At 23.0% G+C, this 14858-nt stretch overlaps 1 protein-coding gene across 2 annotated transcripts in view; it reads right to left on the bottom strand.

Moving 5' to 3' along the window:
• Positions 1-227: 227 nt before the first annotated feature.
• The window catches only part of LOC142323269 (uncharacterized), a 73958-nt gene continuing 59327 nt past the window's right edge, over positions 228-14858 (bottom strand). Inside the window, exons 9-11 of one of the 2 annotated variants that reach the window (XR_012756069.1) lie at positions 14746-14815; positions 8041-8665; positions 228-1747 (exon numbers count right to left, since the gene is read on the bottom strand). Coding sequence is in view for 1 of the 2 variants with exons in the window: in XM_075362699.1 (XP_075218814.1) it covers positions 1665-1747; positions 14746-14815 (153 nt within the window). In the remaining variant the exon portion in view is untranslated. The remainder of the gene's footprint in view (positions 1748-8040; positions 8666-14745; positions 14816-14858) is intronic. The other variant, XM_075362699.1, reaches the window with a different exon arrangement.

The raw sequence follows: 14858 nt of genomic DNA on the forward strand, positions 1-14858 counted from the left end.
TTACTCATATTTATCTTTAATGTGATTCAAACAAATTTTCATATTATTTTAAATTAGAAATAAAAGTTTCAGCTTTTCATATTCCGTAGTCCTTGAGTTAAAGGGTGTTATAATACATTGAAAAGTAATAGAATGGTTCCCATTAATAATAGAAAATTGAACATATAAACAGCAAATGCATATTAAAAGATGTCAAAGGATGTTTAAAACCAATTAAAATAAATATATTAGACAACCAGACAATATATATTATATTTGATCGATAAAATGTATATATGTCAATCAATGATGTGATTTTATTCCATCAATAAAGTCCAATCCACAAATAAGGCACAAATGGCGACATGTCAGATATAATAATATCAATCAAATCATAAATATTTTAAAACAATATTTTTATATTGTAAATAATTCATTTACATATATGCATGTTATTAATATTCTAGAACGATTTCTTGTACCATATAATTATAAATCTATTATATCTATTTAAAATAAAATATAACAACAACAATAATATTAATAAATTAACAATAAATTACTATAATAAATGTAAGAAGGTAATAAGGATATAACATTATAGATATAATTTACAATAATATAACAAAATTATCTAAAATATTATATATTCATATACATATTGATATTCACCATTACTAGTTATAATTATAATATAAATATAATAATAATTAAATAAATTAATAAATAAATATAATGTATCACTTAAATAATGTAATAATTTATAAATGAATAAACAAAGCAATAATCACAATCACTCTTACTGTTAAAATGATTATAATTAATTAATTATTATTCTAAAACACTGCATACATTGTAATTATAATGTTAGTTCTTAAATCTGTTGAGAGAAAATAATTAATAAGATAAAACACTCAGGGATAAGGGATTTAGATAATTATATTTAGTTTTATTTTATATTTAATTTCATAAATAAATAAATAATGTATCAACAATAGGCTTTCATATATATATATTTAAATATTTAAAATTTTAGATCAAAATCACTTACCCGTCTAATATTTTTACCTTATATTATTATTTAATAAAAATATAACTTGATCAGTAAGACGGTAACCGAAAATGATCTAAATAATCTAATGTGAAAAAAACAGATAGTTATACAATTTATATCATGTGACTAAAAAATGAAAAAAAAATCAAAACAACACACTACGTTAATAATAATAAAATTTTCTGTTTACAGATAAAATAAACCTAAAATAATAATGTTTTATATTACATACATCTAATATTAAAAATAAAAATAATAATTAATTTTATAATTTAAAGTAATTCGTTTAAAACCAAAGAACATATGACGGCAAATTAAGCTTTCCGTTTTAGTTCTGTCGTAATATTTGTGCAATTAATTCCTTTGTTGTTTTGTTGTTGCTGTTGTTATTAATGTTGTTGTTACTTTATGTTATATTTGGTAAAGGATGTTTATTTGGAGATGCAGCCAAAAGGACCTTATTTAGGAGAGAGGACTATTTTTCTGGACACCAAATGACAGGATATTATTTGGATTTTTTCATTTTATAAATTTTTATTATAATACAATATTATGTGATATTTTGTTATGATAATGAAAATTGTATTATGATTGTATAATATAATTATACATTAATATTATAAAATATAAATTAATATCCTGCCAATTCAGCGAATGTCGAGTCCATTTCATCCGCCAAAGACTTGTAACGATCTTTGTTCAAACCAAGCTCATCTGTAAAAAAGAAATAAAATAAATGAAAATTAAATAGATGTCAATATAAAAAACTTGTGTTATAAAACTTAAAGATGTAAATAAAATATTGTCATAAATTTCATTATACAGTAATATTAGGTAGATGTCATAAGAAAGCTACATATTATAATTGGTACCATGATTTGACTTTCAAAAAATTTTGAATATCTTCACATTTCACATCCCTCAGACTCTAAAACCACCATCGGTCCAAAAGTTTATATATATATATATATATATATATATATATATTATTTATTTTTTTAAAAGCAATTATTTTAATAACCATACTCCTCTACCAATAGAAATTAATTTATATTTAATAGATCACCCTAAGCACAGAACAATTAAAACAGGATGACTTACCTTATTTCATTGCATAAGAGAAGCGCTTTTGCAAATTTTATTACATCATCAGCTGCATACATTAAGTACACATATATACATTACAAAACCATCAAAAACTTACAATTCATGATAATATACCACCAATTCACTTATAATTTTATGTTAAAAAACTTTTTAATTAATTAAATTTTTTTTAAATTTTTAAATTACATTTATTATAATCCCAACAAGAGATAAAATCATAAAATATAAAAAATTATAAAATGTAAAAAACTATTTAAAATTACAAAGTTCAATTAATTAAAATTAACCAAGTCAAAATTAAAATTTTAAAATGTAATTAAGACAAAGATAAAAATTAAAACTTTTAAAATAAAAACAAAAACGTAAACTTTACCTAATGTAAATTCTGTAAAATGGCTAGCACATGATTTTGCTTTGCTTAAGTTTTTGTTTTTATTTTAAAAGTTTTAATTTTTATCTTTGTTTTAATTATATTTTTACATTTTAATTTTGACTTGATTAATTTTAATTAATTGATCTTTGTAATTTTAAAACAATTTTTTATATTTTATGTTTTTATCTCTTGTTGGGATTATAATTTAAATTGTTAATTTAAATAAAAGGTTTTAATTTTTGTATGATTTTAAAGTATGAAAGTTAAATTTAATTTAAAAATTAAAAAAAAAATTAATTAGTTTAAATATATTTTTAACATAAAATTGTCAATATTGTCATATTGTGAATATTGTCATGGATTGCAAGTTTTTGATGGTTTTGTAATATATATATTACATATATATATAATTATTATTATATATATTTATAATGCATACAGGTGATGATTCAAATCAAATTCACGAAAGCACTTCTGCTATGTAATGAAATAAGGTAAGTCATCCTATTTCAATTGTTCTGTACTTAGGTTTGATCTATTAAATGTAAATTAATATATGTTAATTTCACTTTCTTGCGGACACGATAGCTACCGAATTTTGCACCAATCATTTTCAAATTGATACATAAAATATAATGACCAAAAAATCGTGGTCGAGTTCATTACTGGGCAAAATCGGACCATGCGGGTGGAAGTGGGGGGCTTCCACTTCCAAAAGTGGAAGCCCCCCAAAAGTACCAAAAAGTACTTAATTTAAAAGTTCAGAAATCAGCATAATTTGAAAAAATCTCAATAATAGCAAAATAATTCAAGATAAACGTAGAATTCTGAGTTTTGGAGAAAATGATTCTGTGTTCAAGAAGATTTCTCAGGTATAAAATTAAGCTTAATTTGTGATTTCTACTAGTTAGTATAGTTAAGTAGATGGTATCTTGCAAATTACTATGCTCATACAGGAATACCCATGAGAGAAAATTAATTTACATTTCCAGAGGATTATCAAATTTTGAAAAAAAGAAAATTATTAAGTGATTTAGAGTAGTATTTAAAAATTTAGAATAATATTTAACCTGAATACTAACTCCTCAAAATAGAAACTCCATATTTGAATCTATTTATGCTGTCTTGTAAAGTATCTTAATCTTGTTGGTTTGATTGTGAAATATGTGAAATGACACATGAGATGCCACCATTACATTTAAATTAAGTTAAATTTAATGAAAAAAATATTTTACAGCTAAAATGTGTTTAATAAAACCATCCCTTATTAACTAATATTTAATTTACTTCTAAAGAAATAAACTTATGTGTCCAACGCTAAGATTTCAAAATCTATAAAAGAAGCTATATCCATCCATCTTATGATTCTTTCCATTTTAATATTCCAGATTGATAATAAAATCCTTATGAAGTTATTTGATATTTTTATTTTGAGTAACAACTTTTTCAATAATATTACATGAACCTGTAATAGTTACAGTTCCAGTAAAATCAATGAGTACAGCAATTTGTGGATAAAGTACAAATAAACCCATTATTTGAAAATGTTAAGAAATAAATATGTAACAGTATATTTTAACAAAAAAATCAGACATGAATAATGATATCAAAAAAAAGCCTGTAAAATAAAAAGAAATGTAGGTATACACAGAATCCACATTATGTAAACAGATAACACATGAAATGACATCCTACTGGACAGGAGAATTGTTTATTCTACAAGGAAATGATACCGACCTTTATTCCTGTTACAAAATAAACTCATTCAGAAGAAAATAATAGAGATCTCTATTACATGACAGTGTCAAATACAAAGGAAATCTTTACCTTAAATTGGCGAAAGACTTTTAAGTAGCCAAAAACATGAATCACATTGCAAATAGTAATAATTTTTTTGAAAACAAATTCCAAACAAAATTGATTAAAAATTAAGGTAGTACTATCAACAAAAACAAAATATTAGAGTAAGCCTAAAAAAAGTTCTATGATATATATATTTTTTAATTGATTTAAAAAAATATATAAACTTTTAACTTGATAATGTATTATTTCTTAAATAAATTTTAATTTTTTTATGCTTTTCATTTTAATGTTTAAAGTGTTTTAAAGAAGTTATTAATAATTAAAATATCTGAACCATTCAATAACAGTTGTGTAGTTCCAATTACCTAATAAAAAAAAAGATTCTGAAACTAATAAAAAATAACATGTTGATACATTCAAAATGCAGTAATTAGTGCAGTTGTAAAACAAAAGAAGCCATTATTAACCTTGCGTGCCTTCTGTTAGTTGTTACATTCCTATTGCCATTAAAAACTTTAAATTTGATTCCTGTTATGAACTGGATTGTTTCAAAAAATGTTACAATTTCTTTCAGAATTAATATCTGAGTTAAATAGGTTATTTTACCTATTTATTTACCCATTTTGAAATAATGCACTGTGTGGCATACATACTACACAATTTCTGGGATAGACAAGAACATTTGCAAGGCAGTCAAAGCCTGCTCTTTTTGGAGATCTTTGGTTTGTATTGAAAAGATAATACTTTTACTGTATTAGGTTAAACACTTAATACTTTACAAAAGTAAGCTGGTAAATAAAAAAAAAAATTGTTCAGTAATGTTCAAGTTTCATCCTAAAAAAAGTATGATGTGAGTGATAACATCTGCTTCCTGGGTAAAATAATAATAATGAAAATTTTAAAATGCTGATCATTGTGTTTTTTTAGTTTTTTTTTTAATGAAAAATGCAGCAACTAAAAAAAATTAAGTGAAAGAAACATTAGGATATTATGATGAAATTATTGTATAAGACTCAGCTAAGAAGTGTCTTAATTGTCATGTGTGAAGAATAAATAAAATGATCACATATCTCTTGCCACTTCCCATTTTCTCAATCTTTATTCAAGAATAACTATTTTTTACTTCTACTTTATATAACGGGTTGATTTTTAAGTAAATCATCTAGAATTAATGTATTATGAGTTGTCAAAAGTTCTCTGTATTTCATATAATGGAATACAAATATCTAATGAAAATATTTCAAAATGTTAATGAATAGTTGTTTATTCAGGATATAATTTTAGATTTTTTATCTTCTGAATATTAAATAAATTGATAGATCCATTCTTTTATTGTATCATAAGTACTTAAGAACAATATATAGAACTTTTTTTATATTTAAATTTGTTTTGTTTGAATAAAATGGTAAAATAAATGAGATATAATATGTAACAGAACAAAAATTATAGGAATACAAACAGTTCTGAACATTCACAACGTGAACAAAAGTTTATTTTATTATATACGTGTATAGCTTCTTCACTTAAAAATGGAATCATGTTTCCATTATGATTATTATTAATCAAAAGTGTTTATTTTGTGATACTGTTAAATTTTACAGTTTTAATGATTTTCAGTAAAATTCAGATTACTTTTTATTATAAAACAGCTTTACACTACTTCAAAACCACCTTCACCCAAAAATGGTGATTTTTCTCAAGTTAGCCATAACTTAAATTCCAAAACAGAAAACTAGTCAGTTGAAGGAAATAATTTGATGCCTAACATCATCTCTTCAATTAATTTATGAAATAGCTAACTGAAATTTTAATGTATAGTACCATTGTAAATTGGCACTAATATTAATACTATTTAATCTATTTATTAATTAATAATAATTATATTGATTAAATATTATTGATAATTTGGCTTAAAAAATGTTTATATCACTTTCAAACTATTTTCTATTTTTGTAAAAGAAATCATAGTAAGAGACAAAATCAGTCATTAAAATGTTTTGTAAAACTGAATTATTTTTCTGTTCAGAAATTTTAGCTATCATTCACTCTAACCATTCAACTGTGGTTGAATTATGTTTTAATAAATGAGGTGTCTACACTCACAAAATATTTTATATTTATCAAATAAAATGTAATTTTAATAAAATGTTAGTCCAAATAGTAAATAATGTTTTGTATTTATTTTTATAGAAAATATTTGTTTAATCATATATGACAAATTTGATTAAAATACCTTATTCCATTTTTTTAGATATGAATTCCTTTTTAAAAATGGGAATGGGGAATTAAATAAAAGATCTCTAATTAAACGTTAAATTAAAGGTTTTATTAATGGGAATGGGGAGTTAAAGATCTCTTGATCTTTGCTATTTAAAACTTCTTTTTTATAACTATATGGAAACATTACTAGAATAGTCTCTGAAAATTTTTATGAATTATAATGGGTAATCCTAATTACCAAATTGTAATTGTATTTGTTAGCAAATCCTAATTAATTGTAATTGGTAATACTACTAGTTAAAACAATTCCAATAATGAATAAAGAACATTATGAAATCTTATTTGATATTGATAAAATGATTTCAAACCTTAAGACAGACTTTATATATAAAAGAATATGATGCTGTATGATGAAAGTAGACCTCAAAAAAAAAATAACTTACAAATACACATATATAAGCAAAATATTAAAAATGTAGAAAGCCATATAATAAAATTAAAACAAATTTTTCTTTAGTTTCTTAATACTTAAACCATGATATTTAGTCATGTGCAAAGAAATATTTTTTTTTTTAATTTAGTGGCTTTTCATCTCCATTGCCATTTGACTAAATATTATGGTTCAGTTTATTCTCATAAATATCATGCTAGACTGGCAAATTTCTGAATTCATGAGCAGTTATTTTTGCACTATATTTTCACATGAAAATATACTGCTACATACATTTATAACAACACATAATTTTCTTTGTAGAACAATTAAGTACTATTGTATCATATTATGGAATTGTAATTTTTTATAAAATTTTAATGAATCTTCTTCAGATTTTATTTTTAAGAAATTAAAAACATTTTCTAAGGCTAATGTAAACCCTTTAATAAGAAAATGCTGAACATCGCTGCTTACCAGTCTCAATGAAATTTATTCGATGATGTTGCAGAATTTAAATTCAATTAAATACTATAAAGTACTAGAATTGAACTAAGTTCAATTCTAGTACCTTGTTTCCTTTGGTCACTAGTGTTCAACTACTAGGGACTGGTCAATTGCAAACATAAACACTGCATAATTGTAATCTGGATTTACAAACAGCTTCATAACAGACTGATTGACCAAGTTTAGTTTTGTGAGAAATATCATTTTTATTTAGGTTTTATTTTCCTAAAAAACATAAAATTTCAAATCTCCAGCATTTCTACAACATTGAAATACCAGGGTGAATAACAAAAATGGAATCTCTATTATTTATTACACTCATAGTGTGATTCACATTTATATTTTAGTGAGGGAGATAAAAAGTATTTACTGAAGGAAATTGCTTCAGGTTTTCTTGCCAAGATTTAGCCATAATTATAGAAGTTTATTATTGATCACTAATCTTCTAATTTTGCCAGTCTAACAATAGATAATATATTTATATTTAGCTTAGTTATTTATTAAATAAGCTTATTATATAATTAATTATACCATTAAATAAAGCAGAATACATAGCAGTTAAGTTACCTTTTGTTAGTGAAGACTCCTTCAGCATTTGTTAGATGTTTACATAAAGAAATAAGATTTAAAAGTTAGGATTAAAAGAAAAAAAAAAGAATAGATATATTAGGTATAAGAAAAAGAAGAAGAAAAACAGCAAAAAAAAAAAACTGGATAGAAACAAAAGTAGTGAGGAAAAAATTAATATCACAGACTGTGAATTGCAGTAAAATGTAAATTATGTGGTTAAGAATACATTAAAAAGCTATATGTTATGTTAATGAATAATGTTGAAATTAGGTATGAGTAAAGAGTGAGATGTGTGAGCTTTTTTAAGTCTGGTAGTGGATGGTTCTTAAGATACAATGATTTATTTCTATGACTACATGATTTGCAAGATTATTTTATGATAGGTATGGTTCTGATTGATTTTAGGTGGGTTTTTTCGGAACAAAGTTTTTTCTTATGGTGTATGAACAATATACATAAAATAATAAATAATTATATACAGAAGTAAAGAAATACAGGAAAGGTACATATAATATTTGAATATAATGTATGATTTTTTTTTAATAGCCAGTGAGTTCAGCAAATGTTGAATCCAAATCATCACATATTCCTTTGTATTTTTCTTTCTCATGGAGAAGATCGTCTGAAAAACAGACAATATAAGATGAAAATTTCCAGATATTATTTTTAATAAGCCTAATATATACATACTTTTTCTAATATTCTTTATCCTATAAAAGTTTGGCCTTTGCTTTAGACTACTGTTTGATTATAATAACATGAACAAAATAAATAATTTTATTTCGAATACGATTGTTTATGATTAGAAGGAATTCTTTAATTCATAATTATATTGTTGTATTATTATTCATTAGAACTACTAATTTGAGTTACTTTTAAGTTATTATACTAGGAGGTTTTTGGTATTTTCTGAATATGTTTTTATTTTATAGCTTACTAAGTAAATAAGTTTTTACGTTTTTATATGTAGATTTATTCAGGATCAGTTTTTAAAATAATTATAATAATTTATATTTATTATTTATAACAATGTTTGATTAAGAAGCAAAATATTTTCTTCCAGTTTCACTACCAAAAAGTAATATGATGAAAATATTTAATTGCACAAGAAAAATTAAACTTTCATTTTTTTACTAGGTTGTAAATGCTAAACTGAAAATCTAATACGAACCTATACATAGTTTTCATCAAAATGGTATGTTTTTTTATTCTATAAAACCTGATGTTATTTAACCTTATGAATAATCATATAAAAATATTCATGCATTACTGTAATTTGTAAAATTTATTCATATTATATCATACACAATTATGATTTTCAATTCATTGAAAGTGATTTAATTTAGTTTTGCTTTTCTTCCATCCAGAAAACTCAGAATGTTCTAAGTTCATTTGCGGCTGAATATATGACTTTACTATTTCTCGGGTTTTGTAATTATTGTACTATAAGAAAAACTATCAAACTTTCAACTCTAAGATCTAATGTGTGTTATTTACTTTCTATGATTCATAAATTACAATTTTATAAAAGTGTTTTAATTTATTAATCAAATGGTAATAAATGCTTTCAAGCATTTTATTTTTAAATATATCAAAATATTAAATTAATTACCTGTTGAAATAAAGGTTTGCATTGCTGGATTTTATTGAAAAACACAAGATGTAAGTTATACAGAATATGCCCTTGGAATCTGCTGAGTCGTAAGTGGTGACTAAAAAAAGGATGGGCAAATTTTTTTGAGTCTATGCTTAGGCTTTGGCTCTTTTGTTTCTGGAGGAAAAAGCATCTGATTGTATAATATTCTATACTAATAAAGCAGAAATTATTTTACAGTAATGTACTGCTCTCACTGTTTAGACTTACTGAATATACTAACTTCAGAAAAGTTGTTTGAGATAAAAATTCACTGCCTTAAAAGATCTTTTACAGCTATATAATATTAAATAGAACATTCAGTCTTTTATCACAATCTTTGTAGCGTTTGATTGTTTCACCCAATATTCCCTCCCTTTCATTATTATTGATTCTTCTTACTTGGATATTGCATAATTCGTATCCAAGGATTCTGTTTCCAGTCAAGGAGTTTATAAATATTTCCATGTACAAGCTTTTCAAAACTGTAAAAACAGTTTTTACTTTAAAATCATAACTTAAATAATTATTTTTTCCTTTGGGTATTAACAATTGTGTTGTTTTAATTATTGAAAATTTCAAATGCTTCTTCAGGAAAGATGAATTTGTGATTTTTAAAAACTTGACATGGGTTTCATTTTTATAGTTGAATTCATAATTCGAATTAATAAGAAAAAACAAAATTCACAAAACAGGTGAAAAATTAATAAATTATATCATTATTAATATTGTAATCGTTGTAAATTATACTCTTAACTATTTTAAATTACAACACTAAAGTAATAAGTTAAATAGCTACAAATAAAATCTTTAAATATTTGTTAAATAAGAATGTCCCTTAATTAGACAATTTTGCAATTTTATAATCAGGTGTATATAACTTTATAGTTAAAAACAAAATATTTTATTTTTACATTAATTGCCATTTTTTTCTGTTAAAAATTGTTTTATTTGTAAATATAATAGGACATATTCTTTCATGAATTATCATTTTTTAAGCAACTAACCTAGCGTAACATGTTGTATTGTTTTCTAAAGTTATGTAACATCTTGAAAAATATTTGAATATAATTAATTAATTATGATCCAATTTGGGCAGTGACTAAATAACTGCAGTATTCAAACAGAAATAAGTACAGTAACTAAATAAAATGAATTAAAATTTAATAAAGCTATTGTTTTCAAGATGTTTCTTCGATTAATGAATCCTACTTAATCTTTAAAATTTAATTTTTATGTCATTTTAAAGGAGAAATTACTTATTAATGCTCAGAAATCAATCAATTGAATATTTTCTGAAAATATATAGGAACTGTAACTTCTATCAAACCACCAAAAATCTAATTTTCTAGTTTCAAATGATCTTTTTTGTAACAATTTAAATTTTAAATCAATTGTGTAAAGATTTTTTTTCACTTTCTTATTTTTTATTATAGGGAAAGAAGTTAATTATGACTGAAAACTTAGTTAAAATGATAATGGAGAATGATACATGTACATGTCTGTATGTTTGTGTTTAAAGATGTCATGGGCATTCAATACATATTTATTGAGACATAAAAGCAATTATTTAATCAGCATTAAGATTTGTTTTATTCTAGCAGAAGCCAAACACATAATATATAATCATTTATGATTAAAAATATATAAATAATTATCATGCTTTGATATATTTTTCATCATTCACATTTTTATTGCGCACATATCAATTTTTTATTTTAATCAATCTCATAAGTGTTATTTAATGTAATAAGATAACAATCCAAGAAGTAATATAATAGTATTAACGTAACTATCAAGTAGAATAGTGCCAGTAATTAATGACTCTTATTCACTAATTGTTTGTGCACATAACAATATTAATAATAATAGCATTATTTTAAAAATCTATTGTAGAAAATTCTTAAAAAAAGTAGAGGGTGCATTTAAAACTGAATTTTTATTTAAAAGCCTCAAGTTCATGCTTATCTGTAAAAAAGTCTTTTAATCAAAGGATTGGCTCAGCTAGTTACTTTTTAACTTTACTGGTTCATCAGTATTTTTTAAATTGTTGGTTGGATTCTTATCTGATATTCTAATTGAATTATTGAAGATTTTAAACAATAAAGTAAAATGATAAAGATTTTCTTGTCCTGGGAATAAATATTGCATTCTTTCAAAATATTTTCAGAAAAGGCCCTGTTAAATTCCAGGAAATGATTCTAAACATCAAACGGAAGAAGAATATCTGCATAACACAAGTCTAATAAAAATTACTGTCTTTTTCTATTTAAAATCATAATAAATTTTAATTTAGATTCAATTCATAATATGAGATACATTTTTTAAAAAGTATACCAAAAATAAATAAAATATTTTCAGATTTTTAGTAAGACAGCCAACCTTTAAGATCAAAATTCTTAAACCTAGTTATTTCATAAAAATAGATTACGAATTAATTCTCCAATTGTTTTTGTATTAAATAAATACTTGTTAACACCTGGTTATAAATGAAAGCAATGAAATAATCGAATATATTTATCCAATAAAAGAATTCATAATTCTGATATTTTTTGATGTATCATAATAAATGAGGTATCACTTCCTTAAGCAAAAAAAAAGCCAACTTCATTTTCTTCTTAAAATTTATTTGATAAAATAACCAGTTTTTAAGAAATTTGTTGTTATAGATTCAAAAATAGATGCAATGTTAAAAAATTAGAAAAAGTATTTTTATTGTTGAAATGTTCATTAAGAGTTACATGAAAAATATTATGCCAACCTTGGATTCAATATCTTATATAAATAAAGTTATTTATTCATCAGAAAAAAATAGATCTAAAACACAAAAAAGCAAAATATTTTTAGATCTTAGTTAAAAACAAAGATAAGGAAAGAACAAAAACCTAACAACAAAGTCTATTCTATACTTTTTTCAGTTTGATATGTAGAATTATTTCCAAAAACTGATCTTTTCAAAGTTAGCATGACCTTTTGTTAAGACCCTACAACAAATTAATTCTGTTGATAAATAATACTTCTCAATAAAACACTGTTGAGTTTTTTCATTAGAAAAGTATTACACCTAAGCTAGAAATATACCTAGAATATTTGTTGTATCAATCAGTCATGCTACCAAAAAAACTAACAAGGTAATTAAAAGAATTAGTATGATGTTGCCATAATTTTTACTGTAATAAAAAATCATATAATGAGGCGTATTAGGTAGCAGGCAGCTAAAAAATTAGTACATACGTATAAAAATAAAATTTTTGCCATCATTTTAAATCAGATAATTGCGAACAAACTTATCACATTCATCTAGAACGATATTTCTTAAAAATTGTTCTGGAGAAAATTACAATGTTTATTTTTTTAATTCATAAAGTGCTGCAGTACAGGTTAACAACATGCAACTCTATATTCAAAGAAAATTGCAGTTACTGCTACTGAAATACTGCAATTTAAAAAATAAATTTTGTTTTATTCTTTTGTCTTTTTTATTAATTTAAACTTTAGAATGATATTTCTGAGATTTTTCAGGTATTATGGAATAAAATTTTTATAAGCTGATTAACAAAACTTCAGTCCTGATAATGAATGAAATTTACTGAAAAAGGCTGTTGTAAAGAAATGAAGATGACATTACTATTAGAACAGTATGAAATAAAATAGCCAAGAGCACAAACCAAAAATAGTAAATTTTAACTTGATTAATTTTGAGGTAGAGCCAACACCTCTTTAAACTGCTATAAAAAGTGAAGAAAATATATTTCATGCAAAAGTGTTTATAGAACATGTGGTATAGATTTAATAAGCTTGTTAAAAGATGATCTGAAACTATTATATAAAACTTTATTACAGAATTTTGTAAAATACTTTAAAACACAGAAAAAGTTTTAAAGTACTTATAATTCAGTCATCTTTTACAGTAAATTTTGTATGTATTAAAATCCTTGAACTTTAAGTAAAAGCTCTTATTATTATTATTAGAGCACAAACAAATAGTGGATTAATAATAATTTTTTTTGTCAAAACATAAATATATTTTAATGCACACATTAAATTAGTAATGAAAAACTCATCAAATCAGATTTAGTAAAAAGCTTATTTTCGCAGCACCTTCTACACATGTTGTATAGTAGTCTAAAACAATGCCAAACCCACTCTAGGATAAAGTTGTTATTAATATAAAAGTAAATAAATAGTACAATAATTTTATTTAGTAAATTTGACATAAATTAAAAGAAAAAATAAAACAAACAGTAACATATATAATTCTATTAACAAAAAGAAAAAGAAAAAAAATGATAAGATGAATGAAAAATAATTAGTAATAAATAAATGATTTTTTTGTAATTTTTAAAAGTACACAAACGATGGTATAAAGTCATTTGAATAAAGTAATTTGTAGATGTAGAAGTATTGATTAAGAAATATAATAAAATTAAAACTCATATTTCTCACTTAAAATCTCAAAAAAGCTTAGTTTAAGAAATTAATTACTAATTACTAGTCTGTAATAATCTGCCACAATAATCTAAAAGATTTCTTCTTCAGAATTTTCTATTAAATATTATTGAATTATAAATTAATGATTATACTAAATAAGTTAAGGAATGTTTTTAATATTTTCCAAATCTTTATATTTATAATTTTTTGTTTAATATTTCAATAATAATTAAAGAGCATTTAATATTTTAAAACAGATCTCTTATTTTAAATAAATGCACATATTGAAGATTTTAAACAATAAAAGAAAAAGATTTTCTTGTCCTGGGAAAAAACAAATCATAAAAAATTATTCCTCAACTGTTAACTTGCTGTAGCACATAAATGTTTTTTTTTTCTAATTATAAATTTTTTACTAAAAATAAATTTGGTTTATTTTACTTTTAATAAATATTGAACTAATCCTATACTTTTTAGATTTATTTATATTATGCATTAAAAAGATTAAGCACAGTGTTTATAAGAAATTATGAGGGCTTTTTTATTATTGTTATTATAAATTCCTCTAAAACTTATTTTAAATTTAAATTTGTATTTTATATGCATAAAACACAAAGAAAACATAAACGAAGACTTACCTTCCAACCTGTCTACTTCCTTCTGCAATTTCTTAACTGATTTCTCAGCATATTCAGCACGTGCTTCAGCCTGTAACATAATTATTATGTAAAATAAATTAAAAATTAATTTT

This window comes from Lycorma delicatula, chromosome 1 (genome assembly GCF_047948215.1).
Source record: "Lycorma delicatula isolate Av1 chromosome 1, ASM4794821v1, whole genome shotgun sequence".
In the NCBI taxonomy this organism is placed as follows: domain Eukaryota; kingdom Metazoa; phylum Arthropoda; class Insecta; order Hemiptera; family Fulgoridae; genus Lycorma; species Lycorma delicatula.